Source organism: Mytilus trossulus, chromosome 8 (assembly GCF_036588685.1).
Source record: "Mytilus trossulus isolate FHL-02 chromosome 8, PNRI_Mtr1.1.1.hap1, whole genome shotgun sequence".
Taxonomy (NCBI): Eukaryota; Metazoa; Mollusca; class Bivalvia; order Mytilida; family Mytilidae; genus Mytilus; species Mytilus trossulus.
The window spans coordinates 12,468,574-12,490,263 of NC_086380.1; the positions used below are offsets into that span (position 1 = coordinate 12,468,574).

General features: G+C 33.5%; 1 protein-coding gene across 1 annotated transcript; it reads right to left on the bottom strand.

Annotated features, from left to right (window-relative positions):
- Positions 1–96: 96 nt before the first annotated feature.
- On the bottom strand, positions 97–17,475 carry LOC134727345 (uncharacterized). Its single transcript, XM_063591723.1, has 9 exons — positions 17,375–17,475; positions 14,761–14,907; positions 13,859–13,918; positions 12,627–12,739; positions 10,753–10,917; positions 9,427–9,582; positions 8,847–8,931; positions 7,045–7,085; positions 97–398 (listed from the first exon to the last, which is right to left on the bottom strand). Exons 1-9 carry the CDS (start codon positions 17,473–17,475, stop codon positions 97–99), a joined length of 1,170 nt encoding a protein of 389 aa, XP_063447793.1.
- Positions 17,476–21,690: the final 4,215 nt, after the last annotated feature.

Sequence of the window (21,690 nt, forward strand, 5' to 3'; positions counted from 1 at the left end):
AACAAAAAACTGCTGATGAATTTGCACAATTTAGATTTAAGAACTTAGAAATATCTACATTTGCCCGACAAATGAGTCATTTGTGAACACGTTATCTTATTTAGATTCTACAGTGTCATGGTCATTTGGAACAGATTGTCGCATGTTTTCAGACAAATACTGTAAATGCATGCTAATGTATTGTAGATCTTTGCTTTTTCTTTCCATATCTGAATCCTCGTGAAGAACATCGATATTCATAGCATTGTACATGCTAATGTAAACTCGGTTACCATCCACGTCTTTGTAACTACCACCCCTTAGTATCTCTTCATTAGTATTAACTTGAGTTAATTCGTGGCTTTTATTCATTAGTTTCATTGTATGGCTGCTCTCACTCATCAACTTGTGAACTGATTCTAAAATATCATTGCCAATAAGATAGTATTTAAGTAAACCGTTCACAGCATCTAATATTGTAAAATAAATTACTGATGAGTCTTTTGTAGACGAAACGCGCGTTTGACATATATATAAAATTTAGTCCTGGTATCTATGATGAGTTTATTTACAATCACTGGGTCGATGCCACTGCTGGTGGAGATTTATTTCCCCGAGGGTATCACAAGCCCAGTAGTCAGCACTTTTTGTGCTGACATAAATTATCATTGATATTGTTATATTTATAAATTAACTGTTTACAAAATTTTGAATTTTTTGAAATACTAAGGCTTTTCTACCTCAGGCATAGATTACTTTAGCTGTATTTGGCAACACTTTTAGGAATTTTGGATCTCAATGCTCTTTAACTTCGTACTTTATTTGGCTTTTTTTTTTTTTTAACTTTTTTGGGTTCGAGCGTCACTGATGAGTCTTTTGTAGACGAAACACGCGTCTGGTGTATATATAATATTAAGTCCTGGTATCTATGATGAGTTTATTTACAACCACTGGGTCGATTCCACTGCTGGTGGAGATTTATTTTCCCGAGGGTATCACAAGCCCAGTAGTCAGCACTTTTTGTGCTGACATGAATTATCATTGATATTGTTACTTTTATAAATTAACTGTTTACAAAATTTTGAATTTTTTGAAATACTAAGGCTTTTCTACCTCAGGCATAGATTACCTTAGCTGTATTTGGCAACACTTTTAGAAATTTTGGATCTCAATGCTCTTCAACTTCGTACTTTATTTGGCTTTTTTAACTTTTTTGGGTTCGAGCGTCACTGATGAGTCTTTTGTAGACGAAACGCGCGTCTGGCGTATATATAAAATTAAGTCCTGGTATCTATGATGAGTTTATTTACAACCACTGGGTCGATGCCACTGCTGGTGGAGATTTATTTTCCCGAGGGTATCACAAGCCTAGTAGTCTGCACTTTTTGTGCCGACATGAATTATCATTGATATTGTTATACAATAATGTATTTATAAATTAACTGTTTACAAAAAAAGTTTTTTTTTTAAATACTAAGGCTTTTCTACCTCAGGCATAGATTACTTTAGCTGTATTTGGCAACACTTTTAGGAATTTTGGATCTCAATGCTCTTTAACTTCGTACTTTATTTGGCTTTTTTTTTTTTAACTTTTTTGGGTTCGAGCGTCACTGATGAGTCTTTTGTAGACGAAACACGCGTCTGGTGTATATATAATATTAAGTCCTGGTATCTATGATGAGTTTATTTACAACCACTGGGTCGATTCCACTGCTGGTGGAGATTTATTTTCCCGAGGGTATCACAAGCCCAGTAGTCAGCACTTTTTGTGCTGACATGAATTATCATTGATATTGTTACTTTTATAAATTAACTGTTTACAAAATTTTGAATTTTTTGAAATACTAAGGCTTTTCTACCTCAGGCATAGATTACTTTAGCTGTATTTGGCAACACTTTTAGGAATTTTGGATCTCAATGCTCTTTAACTTCGTACTTTATTTGGCTTTTTTTTTTTTTTAACTTTTTTGGGTTCGAGCGTCACTGATGAGTCTTTTGTAGACGAAACACGCGTCTGGTGTATATATAATATTAAGTCCTGGTATCTATGATGAGTTTATTTACAACCACTGGGTCGATTCCACTGCTGGTGGAGATTTATTTTCCCGAGGGTATCACAAGCCCAGTAGTCAGCACTTTTTGTGCTGACATGAATTATCATTGATATTGTTACTTTTATAAATTAACTGTTTACAAAATTTTGAATTTTTTGAAATACTAAGGCTTTTCTACCTCAGGCATAGATTACCTTAGCTGTATTTGGCAACACTTTTAGAAATTTTTGATCTCAATGCTCTTCAACTTCGTACTTTATTTGGCTTTTTTTAACTTTTTTGGGTTCGAGCGTCACTGATGAGTCTTTTGTAGACGAAACGCGCGTCTGGCGTATATATAAAATTAAGTCCTGGTATCTATGATGAGTTTATTTACAACCACTGGGTCGATGCCACTGCTGGTGGAGATTTATTTTCCCGAGGGTATCACAAGCCCAGTAGTCTGCACTTTTTGTGCCGACATGAATTATCATTGATATTGTTATACAATAATGTATTTATAAATTAACTGTTTACAAAAAAAGTTTTTTTTTAAATACTAAGGCTTTTCTACCTCAGGCATTGATTACCTTAGCTGTATTTGACAACACTTTTAGGAATTTTGGATCTCAATGCTCTTTAACTTCGTACTTTATTTGGCTTTTTTTTTTAACCTTTTTGGATTCGAGCGTCACTGATGAGTCTTTTGTAGACGAAACGCGCGTCTGGCGTATATATAAAATTTAGTCCTGGTTTCTATGGTGAGTTTATTTACGTGTTTATATTGTCTGAGGTTTCAGTTATTAGTTTGATATATCGTTTACAAATGTTTATATTTCAAGGTTGTTATTTTGCAGGTGTTTTTTTTTTTTATCAAATGTCTTCCTGCTGTAGTTCGGCGTTTTCATATTTTTTTGAAATATTTTCTTATCGACATTGTTTCAATTCTTTCGTACAAAATCAACACAATGTAATCTATTTTCTTGATTCGTCCATTGAAATTGGTGAGTTTAGAGACAGATGCAAAACTTTCCATGATGGTCGCGAAATAGCTACTATTGAGACATTACATGAAATATCAAATTAATGAAATGAAACATTTTCTGTTTAAAAACGTAGTTTCTTAGTTAAAAGAGGGACGAAAGACACCAAACGGACAGTCAAACTCGTAAATCTAAAACAAACTGACAACGCCATGGCTAAAAATGAAAAAGACAAACAGAAAAACAATAGTACACATGACACAACATAGAAAACTAAAGAATAAACAACAAGAACCCCACCAAAAACTAGGGGTGATCTCAGGTGCTCCGGAAGGGTAAGCAGATCCTGCTCCACATGCGGCACCCGTCATGTTGCTTATGTGATTACAAATCCGGTAAATAGTCTAATTCGGTAGGTCAAATTCATGAAAGGGAAGGGGATTGTAGTTACGAAGTAAGGAACATATCCGATATCATTTGTGAAACGGTTATTCCATAACGGTCAACCAACTCGTGATGGCGTCCGTAAAATTTACGAAGGGATGATTTAAACTTCACCATTTGGAACTCTTGGTTTAATAGCTTCCTTGTGAGCAGTAACCCTCTATCAAGAAAATCATGATAGGAAATATCGTATCAATTGGAAGATATATACCCCGTATGCAGGTGCTGCTGGAATGTTGCTACTTAGAAATGGAAAGTTCACAATTGGAAAGCTGAAATCATCTCTTTTGTCGTAAAGTTTTGTCTTCAACCGACCCTCATTGTCAATTTCTAGATGTAAGTCAAGATATGAAGCCGACTTAACTGTATCTGTAGTATCCTTTATCTCCAATTCGATGGGATAGATGCGATCCACATTGTCACCAAATTTTGAATTGTTTAGTGAAAGAACGTCATCTATATAGCGGAAAGTAGAGTTAAAGGATATTGCTAACTTCTTATCTTTCTTCCTAAGAAGTTCCTGCATGAAGTCAGCCTCATAATAATAAAGAAACAAGTCAGCAAGTAGAGGGGCACAGTTTGTTCCCATTGGGATGCCGACAGTCTGTTGAAAAACACGTCCTCCGAACGTAACAAATATGTTGTCAATCAAGAAATCAAGCATCTTGATAATATCGGTTTCAGAGAATTTTTTGTTTGAATCAGAATGGTTCTTTACAAAGTATGATTTATCCCTCCCTAAGACAAGATACTTGTATCTACGTTGGCCATTCTTTTTTATGAAGCAAAGTAATACCAACTCTTTTAATTTGTCTTTTAGTTTGGAATGTGGAATACTTGTGTAAAGAGTAGAAAAGTCAAATGTTTTAATACTGTTACAAGATGAAAGAGAGTTAGATTGTATGTACTCTAAAAGATCTTTGGAATTTTTAAGTATCCACATCTGATTCACACCACCTCTAGAATAGGCAGTTTCACAATAATTTTGAAGCCCGTCTTTGATTGCTGATAAAATGGATGTTAATAATTTAGAAAGGGGTTTCGTGGAGCACTTGGAAGACCCAGCAATATACCGTTGTTTGTAAGGACACTTATGTAGTTTAGGTATCCAATACAGTGATGGAAGATCCAGTTCTTCATCTTTGGTTGAAATACCAAAGGAACAAAGAACAGACCTATGATTATCCAGGATTTCCTCTTTGGTAAGTGTCGTGAGGGTATATGTTGGGTTTCCAAGTGAATTGTCTATACCCAATTCGTTTATCAAGCAATTAATGTAATGACTTTTACAGATAAAAACGATGTTATTTGGGGCTTTGTCTGCGGGGACAACAACATATTCATCATGGAGGTCAGATAGGTGTTTAGCAACATTTGGATCTTTGAAGATTGACGTAGCATGGGCATTGATGGACCCATTCAGTTTCTTAATTCTGATTTGTATTAACGACCTCACTGCCTTAATCCATTCGGATAGAGTGTCTACGTCTTCCTTCTCGCGCTTAGCCCATTGCCTGGCATAATCCTCGACTGAATCCATCAAAATTTTAAAGTTGTGTTTCCAATTGATGGATTTAGGCTCACGATATTTCGGACCTTTCGATAACACGTTTCGTAGAGAAGTGTTATTAACAATGTTAAGGTCACCGGTAATAACGTGGCCAGCAGGATTATATGTGAATTGGGAACTACCACAAGTGCAATCAGGAGGTTTAGACTTGAAGTCGTCAATATCGAGATCCTGCAAAACGCGTTTGTAATTGAAAATTTTAGTTGCAATAGGTTTGGTATAGGTATAAGAAATTATTGGTACAGACTGGTCTTTGAAATAAGGAGGTATTTTCAATTGAACTAATTTATGATGAAGGATATTGCCTAGGTTGACGCCATCGAGACCTTTGTTGGCAAAGGAAAGATTTAGAAAAGATCTTTTCTCTTTTTCATCTTTTCCAATGCGAACTGGCTTGAAAAGTCTGTGACTAGCAATATCCGAAATTATAGCTTGTAGTTTGTATTGGTTTGAATGAGGGTTTGTTACAGTGGATTCCAAACATAAATTGAACAGAGAATGAAGTTTTGAAAGGGGTAATGAGTAAAGTTTCGTGCGAATGTGATGACTACCTAACGGTTTTTGTATGCATGGCAGCAAGTCATTAATAGAGACATCATGCAGAGAGGGTGATGTATAATGACGATGGCCATGACTACGTCTACGTCGAGGAGTCGAGTTGAAAATATTCATCACATTCACCGAGTTACACGAAGGACTAGATAGAATACCTATACCATCAATTTTGTCATTGCAGCCATACGGTGTTGCAGTTCCCAATTTTCTAATCCAGTAGTCTTCTTTTTGTCTACGGAGAGTCGTTGAAAGATTAGGATTGTTCGAGCTATGGTATATTTTTTCAATAATTCGAACTGTCATAGAAACGATGGAATGATCGGGCTGATTGAAATGCTGGTATAGAATGTCGTTAGCATTGAGGTTAATGTCTGATCTATGACCGCACATACGTTTGTTTAGCCTTCCTTTCGTTTCACCGACGTATACCAAGCCGCAAAGGTTGCACTCTAATCCGTAGACGACATTTATCGATTTACAATTCAGATCATCGTAACTTCTGGTAAAATATGACTTCTTGGTCAAATTGCTAGTGAATTCAGCATCTGTAATTAAAATAGCACAAGTTTTGCAGCCTTTGGTCTCACATTTTGAAATGCGACAGTATTGTACTGTGTCATCAAAAACCAAAATGTCTTTAAGGAGAACGGAACAAGGCTGTATATGTGTAATATTGCTGTTGTCACTAGGACGATTATCTGAATGAGTCGTGTTTGGGTTATTTGTCATGTCTGGTGATGAGGGGACACCTGCCGTATCAGACGACACCATGGTGACGTCTGTTTCGGACCTTTTTATACTGGGCGACGTCCGAGCCAGTTTCCTGTCAGTACTTCGTAAGTTCATGCAATTGTAGTTTTGCTACTGGGCGGATTATGTCCTCGGGGACAAAATGTCCACCAGCAGAGACATCGACCCAGTGGTAATAAAAGAGGGACGAAAGACACCAAAGGGACAGTCAAACTCGTAAATCTAAAACAAACTGACAACGCCATGGCTAAAAATGAAAAAGACAAACAGAAAAACAATAGTACACATGACACAACATAGAAAACTAAAGAATAAACAACACGAACCCCACCAAAAACTAGGGGTGATCTCAGGTGCTCCGGAAGGGTAAGCAGATCCTGCTCCACATGCGGCACCCGTCATAGTCTTTTTCAAACGTTTTGAACATTCAGAATGTTTCTTTCAGTCTATAAGTGTATAGCAATGTCAGATTAGACGATCGAGAAACTTAATCTACCTGTATATCATTTATATATTAAAGGAAAAAAAAGTTTAAAAAACATATTGTTAAGTTAAATTCTACTGTTATGAGCGAAATAAGAAAGATGAACGTGTTTGCTTTATCAATTGTATTTGTTTAAAGATATTAATTTCGGGACGAAAATATCAACATGTATAGAACATGAAATATTAAAATAAAGTAATGTTAGCTACAAGCTCACATTCTTCATTCTTGGATAAAACTATTTACCTGTGGTTCCACGTTTCTTGAAATTATATCTACCATGATACCTGCAAAAAATAGTGGCGAAAGATATGAAAAGGAATATTCATAATGCCTTTATAATAATTAAATCAAAATAGACTGAACTTCGCCATTGTAAAAACAGACAAAAGTAGTACATGTATACCGTAGTTGAAAGTCATAAATCTATTGAGGGAAAACAAATCCGAGTTACAAAGGGAAAAAAACAAATCCGAGTTACAAAGAAAAAAAACCTAACAGATGAACAAGAGTATATTAAACACTACATAAAGAAATAAAGACATAATAACATGATCCCAACTAACCTTGGGGCGATCTGAAGTTCTCAGGAAGGGTTAAACGGTCTTGTTCCATATGTATCAATAGTCATGGTGCGCATGCTTGTACAAACAAGTTGATACAAATATCGAATGCACCATAACATATTTAACAACGGACTCTGACTTCTTTTAAACTAAGTTTTATTGTGCGTATTATTGTGTATTTCTTTCTTCTACATTTGCTAGATGTATAGGGAGAGGGTTGCAATCTTACAAAACACGTTTATCCTCGCCTCTTTTTTGTGCCTGTTCCAAATTAGGAGCCTCTGGCCTTTGTTAGTCTTGTATGTTTTTCTGTTTTAGTTAAGTATGAAGTCCATTTTTACTGAACTAGTACACTTTAGGGGCCAGCTGAGGCTTAGTTCCGGGTGTGGGATTTTCTCATTGCGTTTAAGACCTGTTGGTGGCAATAGGCTGTTCTGTGCTCTTTAGTCGGGTTGTTGTCTCTTTGACATATTCCCCATTTCCATTCTCAATTTTATTGATAAAATAAGCATATCATAAAGAATATATTAAATGCTAGGACTACTTTTTTTTTATGTCGGGGCCTTTTAAATGTATGGCCGACTATACAGTTTTTATTCTTTTATTGTTGTTTCTGTGCCTTTTACAGCTGACCATGAGGCATGGGTTTTGGTCACTGTTGAAGATTTACGTTGGCCTATGCTTGTTAACTTTTACGTCATATGGTATCTAGGGAAGTTTTGTCTCATGGGCAGTCATATCAAAGTTTGTTTTGAATATCTACCCAAAGAAATTTTCACTCTGTTGCCTGACTGTCAATCATAACATTTTTTAGTGCCAAAGATTGTCATTGCAACTATCAACTATTAATAGATATAGGAAGATGTGGTGTGAGTGCCAATGAGACAACTCTCCATCCAAATAACAATTTAAAAAAGTAAACCATTATAGATCAATGTACGGATTTCAACACGGAGCCTTGGCTCACACCGAACAACAAGCTATAAAGGGCCCCAATATTACCAGTGTAAAACCATTCAAACGGGAAACCCAACGGTCTAATCTATACAAAAAAAAAAACGAGAAACGAGAAACACGTATAAATTACATAAACAAACGACAACTACTGTATATCAGAGTCCTGACTTAGGACAGGTACAAACATTTGCAGCGGTAATAAAATTAAGTCTTGTTTAACTGTGATACGTTTATTTATAAATATGAACAAGTAAATTTGTTTATTTTCAAAGATACATTTTATGCTGGAAGAGTTAAAAGTCTTTACGATGGCATTTGTTTTGCTTTTGTTATCTGACTTTGATACTCTCTAAAGATTGTTACAGGGTGGATTTTGCTAAATAACAGCATATTACAAGACGCTCGTGTATAGTATTTATTTTTTGAGAGACATTATTTGAGTAGGTTAATAACAAATGATTTCAACAAATAAAAGACTTTGAAAAAATGAACATCTAAACCATTTTGAAAATTCTGTTAACAAACCTTTTCACTAATAAAACAAGGATAATGATCAGCACAAGAAGTGGTATGATCACAAATACTGCAACAACTGATGTAGAAATATCGCCTACAAAGTAACACATTTTAGTTAAATAAACAACCACAGCCTTCGAGTATTGAAAAAATGACAAACGCTTTGAAATACGACGTTTCAAAATGAAACCTTATGATGAGTCAACGAAACATGAAGGAGCACAAATAAATAACAGACCTTCATAATTTATGCATGTAATTTGGATTCAATGATATAGTTCAAATGAAATTCATGAATAAAGACTAGCTACGAATTAAATTGTTTAAGAAAACACTAATTGCTCTTAGTCTCAAATTTAGAATTTTTCAATGCCACAAACATGTTTTTTTTCTTTCTAAATTCACTGTACTTGTTTATTTTACCCGATCATATAACCAAATAACTGATTTGACAGTAAATAATAATAGTTGTAATAAAAAAAACCAGTTAAGGTAATTTTTCTTCGGATCCGACTATAATTTAGGTAAATGGGTTCTTTTAGAAATTAAATGACACTTTTTTTTGAATATAGTTCAATATTCATATTACCACTTTGTAACGCTTGTTTTGGGTCCCGTTTACTTGCATCTGCAGTTGGGAATACACTCACATCGAATTGTTTGGTATTTGCTGATGATTCCGTTGTCCTTTTTTGTCGATTGAAGAGTCTTGTATATGAAGCAATTGTAAAAATCGACGATGACTCTATAATAATAAAAATTTGTAATGAGAAACGAATACATATTTTGTCTAATGCAGCCACTTCATGTTATTTTGATAATTATTAATATTGAATACACCATCGCATCTCTCAGTTGCTATTACATTAACGGTACCAACTTACTGTTCAAAATGTGCATTTCGACTAGTACTCTTTCTGAGCACCTGAGATCACCCTTCCCCAGTTTTTGGTTCTTGTTGCTCAGTCTTTAGTTAGTTTTGTTGTGTTTTGTTTACATTTTTCTGGCTTTTTTCTTTTTAATGAGTCATGACGTTACCCGTTTATTTTCAACTTGTGAGTTTGAATATAAAATAGATGGGGTAATTTTGTCAATTTCCCTTTGGTATTTTCGACTCTCTCTTTTAAAAAATCTTCAGTGGTGATCGAGACAAACATTGCCCTATATATCCAACAGAAATAAACATTATTTGAGGTAGTAGGACTTTGTTATTGCATTTGCAATACTCCGATAACAATTACGATTTTCTGCCCCTACACTACCATTTGATATTATAAAACAAATACATGTATTAGTTTTGTGAATCTATCTTTTGACGAACCTTGATTCAACGTTATTTGTTTGTGTTGTTAAGCCCCCTAGATTTATAACTAAATTTGATAAGATATACCCGTTCAGAACATACGAATGAAGGTAAAATACAACCTATAGGAATCACATGATCCATAAGAAATGAGACTTGGTTGACTTGACAAGGTTTGCGATCCTGTTTTGCACTCTTCATGTTAATGAACGCTCAGTCAAACGTCCGAAAAAATACAATCATCATAGATACCAAACCTTCATTTGTAGTTTATGTTGCAATTTGGTAAGTTTTTTAAGTTCTTTAAACAGATAGAAAACATAAAAAGAGGAAGGATTTCATGCTTTTAGGACCAAAGTTCAACATTATAAGTACACTAGAAAGTTGATGACAAAAGGATTTCTAGAGGGCAACTTGATTTGTCCTTGCCTAGTTCGAATGGCACTCATAACATAGATATAAGAAGATGTGGTATTCGTACCAATGAGATGACTCCTCATTTCAAACTTTTGTTATAAATAACAGACCATGTAGTTATGGCTCTTTTTTTTATCTTCCCTACATAAATGTGTGATTCGACTTCGTCAACTTTCCACTTCTTTATTTAAATACCTATCCTAGTTTCTGGTGTTCCGTTGATTGTTTCTTCGTCACACCTGGTATCAGCCGGATTTTCATTGCACCTTTTACATTCTCCAGTTGTTTGATTACACTTTTCAGACGCAAGGCATCTACATTTGTTTGAACAATTCAAGCCATAAGTAAATTCTGGACAAGCTATGGATATAATATTACGGGGAGAATTATAAACATTGTCTTTATTAATTCATGCAAAAGTCATTGGGGCTCCACGATATTTCTAGAGTACATTTGTCCAAACCTGTGTAAATTGTTTGCAAAAATGATATTAATGAAAAGGGTATTTTTGTTTTTCTTGAATATTCTTCACCATAAACTGTATATTTTTGAAAAGGTAAACTGTTGAGTTTTTGTGCAGATGAAACTCGCATCCTGCGTTTCAATTTATGAACCTTTATGTACAATTCTGATGAATCTGAGACCTATATATTCGGTTCTTGGAACAATGAACATTTCAATGTATGATGCTAATTACTAGTATATCTATGTATGGTGATAATTTATATTACAAAAACACTTGTTGCTGGAATTACTTCACCAAGATACGTTTAAGATCAGATATATGTAAAGTACATAGTTGTAATAGTCTTCATATGGAACTCTTGGATGTGTTTCTTCAAAAAAATGACAAGAACTCTGCAACTTTTTTTTATTTCTTTTTTTTAAGAAACGAAAGTAATTTTTACAGACCATTATCATTCATTTCAAACAACAAAATTTCATATACACTATGCGCGATTCATTTATTGTTTCAGAAAGCGATCATCATACAACTGACATATAAACTATCAATAAGGAATAACCATATATAAACAACATTGGATCACGATAATTGTTTTATGTAAAAATACCGGACATCCAGGAAATATATTTTTTTTATGCGAACAATGGTAAGGACATCCGTTATGGAATATAGTTTTTTTTATTCATGAAATTGTACTAATATTTGAAAAAACGTAAATACATGCACTGTAACGAACGGAACTACAATGGATTTCCGTATCGATATAGTGTTGATTGTTGTCTGCTGGCAAACTGATGTCAATATACTAACAAATTCTTCCTGAATTTGAGTTTAAATCTTTAAATCTAGGATAAAAAAGGCTTATTCTATGACTGTACATCTTTGTATGTTGCAAATTTAAATTTGAATGAAAATTTCTTCAGATGTATATTAGTTTTCTTGAAGGGTGTATTCCTTACTTCGCCGTCCCACATCATTTCATGTACGTGTTAGCTAGCTTTTAAACCAGGTTCATTTCAACATTTTGTCATAAAGGAATATTGATTTATATTTATTTGATGTGTTTGAGCTTTTGACTTTACCATTGGATACTGGATATTCCTTGCAGTGCGGTGTTTTTGTCATTTCAGGAATGTTTGTTCACTTTTTGTCACATAGGTGTCTTCTATAGGTAACTATACGATTTGGGTATTGCCGATTTGGACCTACAGTTTCGTACATTCTAGTCTTATGGTCTTAAGTAAATACTTATCTCTTTGGCAATCATACTGCAACTTATTTTCTATTTGAGGCAAACATTACATAAGTTGTTAAATGAGTAACTCGCATTTACATAAGTTGTTAAATGAGTAACTCTCATAAGTACTTGTAAACAATAGATTTGTACAATGTTGACTTACAAAATGTGATGAATATCTTTTTTTCAAATTGAAAATTATCAACTATATGCTTTTTGAAAATCATTTAGAAGTGTCATAGACAACCATATCAGGTTTTTTTTTATTGATTCTGTTATGCTTGGAGGCTTTATATACACGCATGTAATCATTTAACTCCCTGTCCAATGCTTTTACATATTTCAAATGTATAAATGATCAATTACTTTCACATATTCCTTTGTGTTGTCTATAGAATCCTGGACAGCAAATGGTTACATTGACTTTTATATAGGATAATCCTGATTTTTCCACTTCATGAGTAGCAATTAGTGCTCGACTGAAAATAAAACAATGCAAGCAAATTGTTAGCACTGTACATGCCATACCTTGTTTGTTATTTATTGGTATCACTAAGTTTTTTTTAAACTGCACAAGCATCGGGATATACACACCTTGGAAAAATCTTTAATTTGTAGTATTTTAGCACATACTTTTTATTTTGGGTATTCTTCAAAATACCCAGAATTAGGAGTGATATATCCAATTTAATGGAGGTAAGTTGGTAAACGATCTATAAAATCGGAGGAAAACTGCAGTTCTGTTATGTTATATTTATATTTAAAGTTAAAACAGCAATATACAAAATGTACTTTCTGTTTTTTCTACAACAAACTTAAAATTTACCAACTTGAACGTAAATTTTGTAAAGAAATAATAGGTGGTGGAGGTCTAATTATTTGATGGAGAACTTTTATTAATTCTACGATGTCTGCACCTCCTACTATGACTGAAGTACTATCATCTTAAATATTTAAATTATAACAAAAACCATTTCTGATAGGACAGTTTCATAACAAGTTTTGTCATAAATATTTCAAAATAAAACTCTAGTTACCGATAACCAGCAGGGACATTTTTTATAAGTATTGTTTTAATTGATTATTTGTCACATAAAGCTCAAAATGGAAGGATTAAAAGTCTGAACAAAACAAAGAGACACAAACCAAATTGTAACTATAAAATAGGTAACGTGGTGATAAAATAGATATAAGAAGATGTGGTGTGAGTGCTAATGAGACAACTCTCCATCCAAATAACAATTTAAAAAGTAAACCATTATAGGTTAAAGTACGGTCTTCACGGCTGTTTCTCTAATGTTTGTAGCTTTCGTGTAAAACAGAAGTAGAATAGTTTGTTATAATCAATATTAAGAACTTATTTATGTAAATGATTGGTACCTTCGATTCAAAAATATCACTTACCATCGTTTTTTGTTTATAAATGTTACATACTGTTAACGTTGTGAGAAGGGATTTGGAATATGGATTAAAAAAATATATTATATGATAATATCAAACAATTTAAAAAGTATGTTCATGACACTATTACTACTAGTATATCTTCGTCGTGTAAATTTGCACGAATCAGCTCTTAAAACTATAACTAAATAACTTACCCATCTCCTTTTCTTAATATACCCGTTACATTGTGGTAGAAAGATATTGCTTTTAGTTCCCTGTAAATAACAAGGAATACATAACCAATAATTGATACATTAGAGAAAGTAAGACAAAAGAAATTGTTAATATTTTTTATCGGAATATTTCAATAAAATTCTTACACGTTGTAGGAATGTTGGTTATTTCTTATCATTATATTTCCTCTTGTACATTTCCATCAACAACACGTTTAATGCATGTTATCTCATCTAAGCACACATTTATATATATAATATTTTTTTTTTTAATGATATGCTTCTTGCGCATTCGAATGTATTGATTTAAATGCCCGTCTTCGAAAAGGAATTATAACCCCTTATGAAAAGAAATAAATGGACGACGGACAACATTTGATTTTATTTTAAATCCATAGAAGGGAGGAGAAAGATACCAGAGGGACAGTCAAACTGACAACGACATTGCTAAAAAAAAGAAACCCACAAATAAAAGTTAACAAGACACAGCCTAGCGAACTACAGATCAAGAAACACAAACCACACCAAAAACTGGGGGTGATATTAGGTGCTGTCATACACATTTTTCAGGTGTGTCAGTTTTATGTATAACTGTGCAAAATCCTTAATTGGCATCCGATGTGATTGACATAACATTGATGAGGCTTGGCTTTGATTGTTAAACTTACCTATTAAATATCAGAGCTCATGAATATAAATCCCTGAATTTGATATCTGTTTTTGTTGATCAACTGTTTATTTAATATTTAATAATTTATTTATCTAATCTGAACTAACTGCTCTCTCTCTCCTATTGTCACGCTCCCGGTATCTCATTTTTCGGCCATTTTTTTCTCTATCACCCTCTTTCTCTCTCTAAAAAAATTAAATGCTAGTTGTATTACCATGTTGTTTTGGTGCAGATTCCAACATCTTTTGTAAAACTGATATTTACAAGATCAGCGTGTACACGAACAAAACAAATAAAACCAACCATGCCAACTCCTATAACAGTTTTCGGATGTTTATGAACAATCATCTCAATGTTTAATCTGAAAAAAAAACAATGTTGCATGTTATATTGATACCCTATTCAGTACTGGGATCATGCACATATATTACTTCATATTTATACCAAGTTGGTAAGATTCTGTTTTGACATTAGACTCGGACATCTTTTGAAATGTGCGTATTGCTATGTGTTTCTTTATTCTACACTGGCCAAAGGTATATTGGCAGGGCTGATATCTTATTTGACTTGTTTATCCGGCGCCCGCCTCAAATGTGCGCATGTCTCATGCCAGCAACCTCCGGTATTTGTTACTCTTGTATATTTTTTTTAAGTTTAGTTCTTTGAATGTTTTTGAGTTATGACGTCCACTTTTACTAAAAAAAGTATAAATTCTTATTTGGATGCAAGCTTAGGCTTAACAACGGATACGGAATTTTCTCGCTGCATTTCAGACCCATTGGTGGCCTTAGAGTGTTGGATACTGGTTTGTCGGGTTGTCTCGTTGACATTATACATATTACCATGCTCATTTTTATTAGCATTTTGTAATAGTAATTGCAGACTTTAGTATTTAGTAAACTATGAGTTTTTTAGTCCTAATTTTTATTAAGCATATAGTTTTTAAAGTGACGATCCTATCAAACATTCGTCCAATGTTACAAGTCGATGTGACCCTAACTTTATGATAAACAACTTTCAAACTCAAATTTTAAGATGACAAAAAGCGACATTAACGATTTTATTTCTATTTCATAAATAAAATATAAGCATATTGATTGACATGTTAAGCGTTATTAATTCAAGTGGTCTGATTTATATGTTAATTTGATAATAAGTGTTTTTTCTCTGAATTCATAGCATCAAATATTTGTTTTCATGTTTGCAACATCAACAGCAATAAGAATGAAAAATCATTACCTACCCCTAAAATTGCTTGTTACATTAAGGTGATAAACTACCTTTTCATGCTGTTAGCTTTGTTGAAAAAAACCCGCTTTACATTTGTTTTACATGAAATAAAACAATAGTTAATTGATGCATTAATTGCTTCCGCATGACTAATTGATAGTTTTGGATGAACATGATTATTTTGTTAAATACTGTACACACCCGTTTGTGTGTGTGGTTTCAGTTCATCATTCATTAACCATATTAAAATAATCTAGATTTATTACTTGTTTTACCATTTTTGGGTTGGTATATTTTGAGTTATAATTTTTCATAGAACTCGTCTACATATAGGATTTTTATCAGCCATTGACAAGAGAATGTATGATGTCTAGCGCTTACAATATTGCCCTTGTTATGGAAATCATATAAAAAGATGATCAATGGTACTTCCATTTCTAGGTTATTTCTTAACTACATGTCATATCACAGCTGGATATGAGATGTCTGATACAAAACCTTTGATACTCTATAATTATTGTTATTTTACGAAATTGTCCTTTGATCGTAATGACTGATAATTTTATTTCTCCTCACAGTATAGTGATATGAAAAGTTACCGATAGAAACTAATGGTGCATGGCCTATTGTCAATGAAATTAACAATGTTGTCATAAATCTTAGGTCATTTCAACTCGATTGCCTTTCGCATCTTTGCCGTACCGTCTTAAGCGAGAATATCAATCTCGTTGAGATTATAATGATAATCTTTTAGTATTGACTGGATATCAGATATATTTAAGTTATTTTTTTTCAGAAGTATGAAATCGTTGTTCAAATTGTTTTTGACGACCATTTGTTGCATTTTCACAACTTCTACCTGGTTTTTACAAAACTTTCTATTACATTACACTCATATGATTCAAAGTTCCGTCGAACACTTGTCAAAAACAAGAAGATCAAGAAGCAAGTCACTTGATACATGGATAATGATCTTTTCATGAACAATTCAATTGTTTCTGATTGAATTTCATTAATATATTCTCCAGATCTAAATATTAAAGAAAAACTAGCTAAAGGCATGGTTCTTTTTTCTTCTTCTTTAGTGATAATTTCTTACATTATATTAGAAATTATTATAAATTAAGGAATGTCTCTCCGTCATGCAAAGCTCTGGCTGCCGTTTCATAAAACGATCGTTAGCGTACGTTTGAACGTTACCTAAAACGTAACGCTAAAATTCCGTTTCATAAAACAATCGCACTATGCGATGGTCGTACATTGCGTGTGAATCGCGGACGGTATTTACGTGTGGTTAAACCTGACGCAAAGCGATCGTTAAATAAAAGATGGCCGTCGCCCTGCATACTTCAAGGTACAACCGACGCCAAATCTTTAGACGATAAAGGGTTTTCAGGGAGGGATTAAAATCATGGACAATATTTTAATGACACATGTATCATATCTCGCTACCGTCTTGGTAGACGGCATATATAAGTTTGCAGATACGCTTTCACCACGCCTTTAAAGGACGACTTTGATAAATTTCACAAGCTTTGACCTCCTTTCACACTGACTTTCGAGTAAAGTAAAAGAGAATTTTCGTGCTATGTACTTACAATTCATATGTATAAAAAGTTTTTCCAACAGAACAATCAGAACTATCTGGATCTAAACCATTTGGTTGTGTTATATAAACAAAAACATAGACAAAATACATGCTATGCCAAATGTTTACTGATGACGGTACTAAGAGGTGTCTTCTGTCACAGTCGCGTTTTGGCAGGCAGTGCTTGTTTGTCCAATTATAAAAACTCCGGTTGAAATATTAATAACATTTTTTTTAAATTTTTGTTGAGAATTTTTTAAACTATATAAATCTATCAGTAGCTGTTAATTAAATAAAGGGTCCTGTTTCAAAGGGATTTTGGGAGGGAATATTTAAAAAAAAATACCACCTTAACTTTCAGATATTTTGATACTGTGCGGAATATAACATTATGCGTTGAATACCAATTTTCATGGCTTTCGTGGATACAGGTGAACCAACAATTTAAGTCACTAATATGGCGATTTCTTGGAATAAGACTTTACACGTGGACTCTTTCTCTCCGTCTTTTACTAGCATATTTTTCTCAAACGAAAAGAGTGTGATATTTTTGAATTCCCGTTCTAAAAATAAATAGCGATTGTCTAGCAATTGAAAATTTTAACGATTCATCTACGTATGCTTTATGAAACGTACGTTAACGTCATCGTTATGTAGTCGTTAGTTACACGCTAAAGTTAACGTTCGTCGCTATTAGCGATTGTTTTATGAAACGGCAGCCTGATCTCTTTCACGGATTTGGCTATACTTTTTGGACCTTTTGGGTTATAGCTCTTCATCTTTTATATAAGCTTTGGATTTCAAATATTTTGGCCACGAGCATCACTGAAGAGACATTTATGGTCGAAACGGTACCGTTAATTGTATAAGACATATACTTCAAATTTGAAGCAAGCGGTCATTTCAGAACCAGAATAAATTTGAGAATGGAAATGGGGAATGTGTCAAAGAGACAACAACCCGACCAAATAAAAAACAACAGCAGAAGGTCACCAACAGGTCTTCAATGTAGCGAGAAATTCCCGCACCCGGAGGCGTCATTCAGCTGGCCCCTAAACAAATATATACTAGTTCAGTGATAATGAACGCCATACTAATTTCCAAATTGTACACAAGAAACTAAAATTAAAATAATACAAGACTAACAAAGGCCAGAGGCTCCTGACTTGGGACAGGCGCAAAAATGCGGCGGGGTTAACCATGTTTGTGAGATCTCAACCCTCCCCCTATACCTCTAACCAATGTAGAAAAGTAAATGCATAACAATACGCACATTAAAATTCAGTTCAAGAGAAGTCCGAGTCTGATGTCAGAAGATGTAACCAAAGAAAATAAACAAAATGACAATAATACATAAATAACAACAGACTACTAGCAGTTAACTGACATGCAAGCTCCAGACTTCAATTAAACTGACTGAAAGATTATGATTTCATCTTACGAACATCAGGCACAATCCTTCCCGTTAGGTGTTTGGTATCATACCATCATAACATATATGAGACGAATATAACCCGTGTCATGCCAACAACTGTTTTTAGAATAAATGTGTTTAGTTCCGACGCAAAGACCTTATCAGTGACTCAATATTAACGCCAAAATATGCAATCTGTAATGACTTGACAACAGTATCGTAATTATATCCCTTCTTAATAAGTCTATTCGAAGGTTTTGTAAGTTTCTGATGTGAATACTGACACCTTTGTGCTTTATACATAATATTTCCATAAAAAATTGGATGTGAAATACCTGGACGTATAAGAAGTCTGCATGTTGAGCTATATTTACGAATGATGTCTTTATACCGATGATAAAATTTAGTAAATGTTTTGACAAGTTTGTGATATCGAAAACCCTGGTGTAATAATTTTTCGGTAATGCATAAATTTCTCTCGTAAAAATCTAAAACATTGTTACATACACGACCGAATCGTACAAGTTGAGATATATAAACACCGTAAGATGGTGACAAGGGTACGTCACCATCTAAAAACGGATAATTAACAATAGGAAATGAAAAATCATCCCTTTATTTGGCACAACTTTTTGGAATTTTGGGTCATCAATGCTCTTCAACTTTGTACTTGTTTGGCTTTTTAACTATTTTGATCTGAGTGTCACTGATGAGTCTTATGTAGACGAAACGCGCGTCTGGCGTATTAAATTATAATCCTGGTACTTTTGATAACTATTATCATAAATGTTAGTATTCAGCTTTCCGTTAGTGATATAGATATCAAGATCGAGGAAAGGGCAGTGGTTATTGTTAGTATTAGCTTTATTTATAGTAAGTTCAGCAGGATAAATTTCATTAATATACAAACTGAAGTCGTCATTATTGAGAGCCAAAATATCATCCAAATATCTAAAAGTATTATTAAATTTGTTTATCAGATGTTGTTTTGATGGGTCTTTGCTTATTTTTGTCATAAATTGTAACTCATAACAATACAAAAAGAGGTCCGCAATAAGTGGTGCACAGTTAGTCCCCATTGGAATTCCGATAATCTGACGATATACGGAATCCCCAAAGCAAACAAAAATGTTATCTAGTAAAAATTCAAGGGCATATATAGTATCAAAGCATGTCCAATTAACATAGTTTTTTTGTTTATTGCTACTTAAAAATGGCCTAAAAGAGTTTGTTCATATATATTCACATTCTGATTTTTTGAATGCCCATTTAATTAGGTGTGTGATTTTTTTCTAAATGAGAATGTGAGGCAATGTGGTATACAGGGTAGAAAAATCAAAACTTTGAACAGATTCAAAATCGCCAATATAAGCATGCAATTTATCAAGTACTTCCAACGAGTTCTTGACACTCAAAAAGTAATTTATTCCACTATTTTCGAAGGCCTTATTTGAACAATTTATTATAAGGTTTTTAATTGTGCTGGTAAGTAGAATAGACAATTTAGTAGTTGAACAATGGCTTGAAGACGAAATAAATCTATATTTGTAAGGGGTTTTGTGTAGCTTCGGGAGCCAATACATAGTTGGGACTTTCATTGTTTTTGGATCTGCCTGTAAAGCGGTGGCTAAAAGTTTATGTTTGTTACAGATTTCGTTTTCTGAAAATGGAGTCAGTTGGAATGTTGGTGAATTGGTGATTTCCTTTTTCAGAACCTCAATGTAAAATTTACGTCAATCAATAATAATATTATTAGCAGCTTTATCGGCCGGAACAAATACAAATTCCTTGGCTAGTTCTTTTAGTTTATGTTTGATACGAGAAATAGGTTTATTGTGGTTATTGTTAATAGTAAAATGTTCTTTAAAATGTTGAATACGTATATCAACTATCTTCATTACTGAATGAAAAAAAGAGTCCAAAGATTTTTTGTCAGCTTTTTCCCGTTTTATCCATTTCATACAGTAAGTATGGAGTGAGTCGTGGATGATATTACGACACTCATTCCAATTAATAATTGACGGGGGACGATATTTAGGTCCTTTACTGAGGAATGATTTTAACTCTCGGTCTTGAACGATGTTAAGATCTCCTGTTATAACATGAGAAATGGGTCCATAAATATATTCGGAATTACTGCAATTACATGAAGTAGGTGAAGTTTCACTGATATTAACATCTTTACACAATTGACTATAATTAAACACAAATTTCCGGTTAGATTTCTTGTAAATATAACAAATAAGAGGTAGCTCAGTATTGTCAAAATATCCAGGAATTTGTTCTTTAACAGAATGGTCGTTAAATATACCGGCAATACAGAATGTATGACAACCGAGACGATTTTAATTCTAAAATTAGAAAGGAAAAGGTACCATAAGGCCCGTTTTTGTCCCCCAATATTTTCTCTTTTTTCAAAGCTTCTTATCGTGTTCAAATATTCCCTTGTTTGTTTAGCTGAACTTCAAAACCATTAATTGCACAAAATGGGTGAGGTTTTTGGGGGATAAAGGCCACAAAAAACGTCAAAAGAAGGAAAAATTACGATTTTCGGTATTTTTTTCTTAAAATTTAATAAGGTGCGACTACGTGACCTACAGAAAATAACGTCGATGAAGACAGCATAAACAGTGATAATGACTGTCGATAAAAAAAATTCCTGTGTGACGTTGACGCAGGCACTTAAAAACTCAAAAACATGTTGTACAAAACACTAAAAATCCATAATAACTACAATTATATTTAAATACTAATAGTAATACAATTAACGGTACCAATTTTCCTGCACCAGATGCGCATTTCGACAATAAATGTCTCATCAGTGATGCTCGTGGCCAAAATATTTGAAATCCAAAACTTATATAAAAGATAATGAGCTATAATTCAAAAGGTCCAAAAAGTAAAGCCAAATC

Excerpts from the sequence above, each read along its gene's own strand:
- LOC134727345 (XM_063591723.1), bottom strand. The coding sequence starts at position 17,475 with ATGTATTTTGTCTATGTTTTTGTTTATATAACACAACCAAATGGTTTA. Across the intron at positions 10,918-12,626 it reads ACACAAAGGAATATGTGAAA|CTTGTCCAGAATTTACTTAT; the intron begins GTAATTGATCAT and ends TTATATCCATAG. Across the intron at positions 8,932-9,426 it reads AAAACAAGCGTTACAAAGTG|GCGATATTTCTACATCAGTT; the intron begins GTAATATGAATA and ends GTTACTTTGTAG.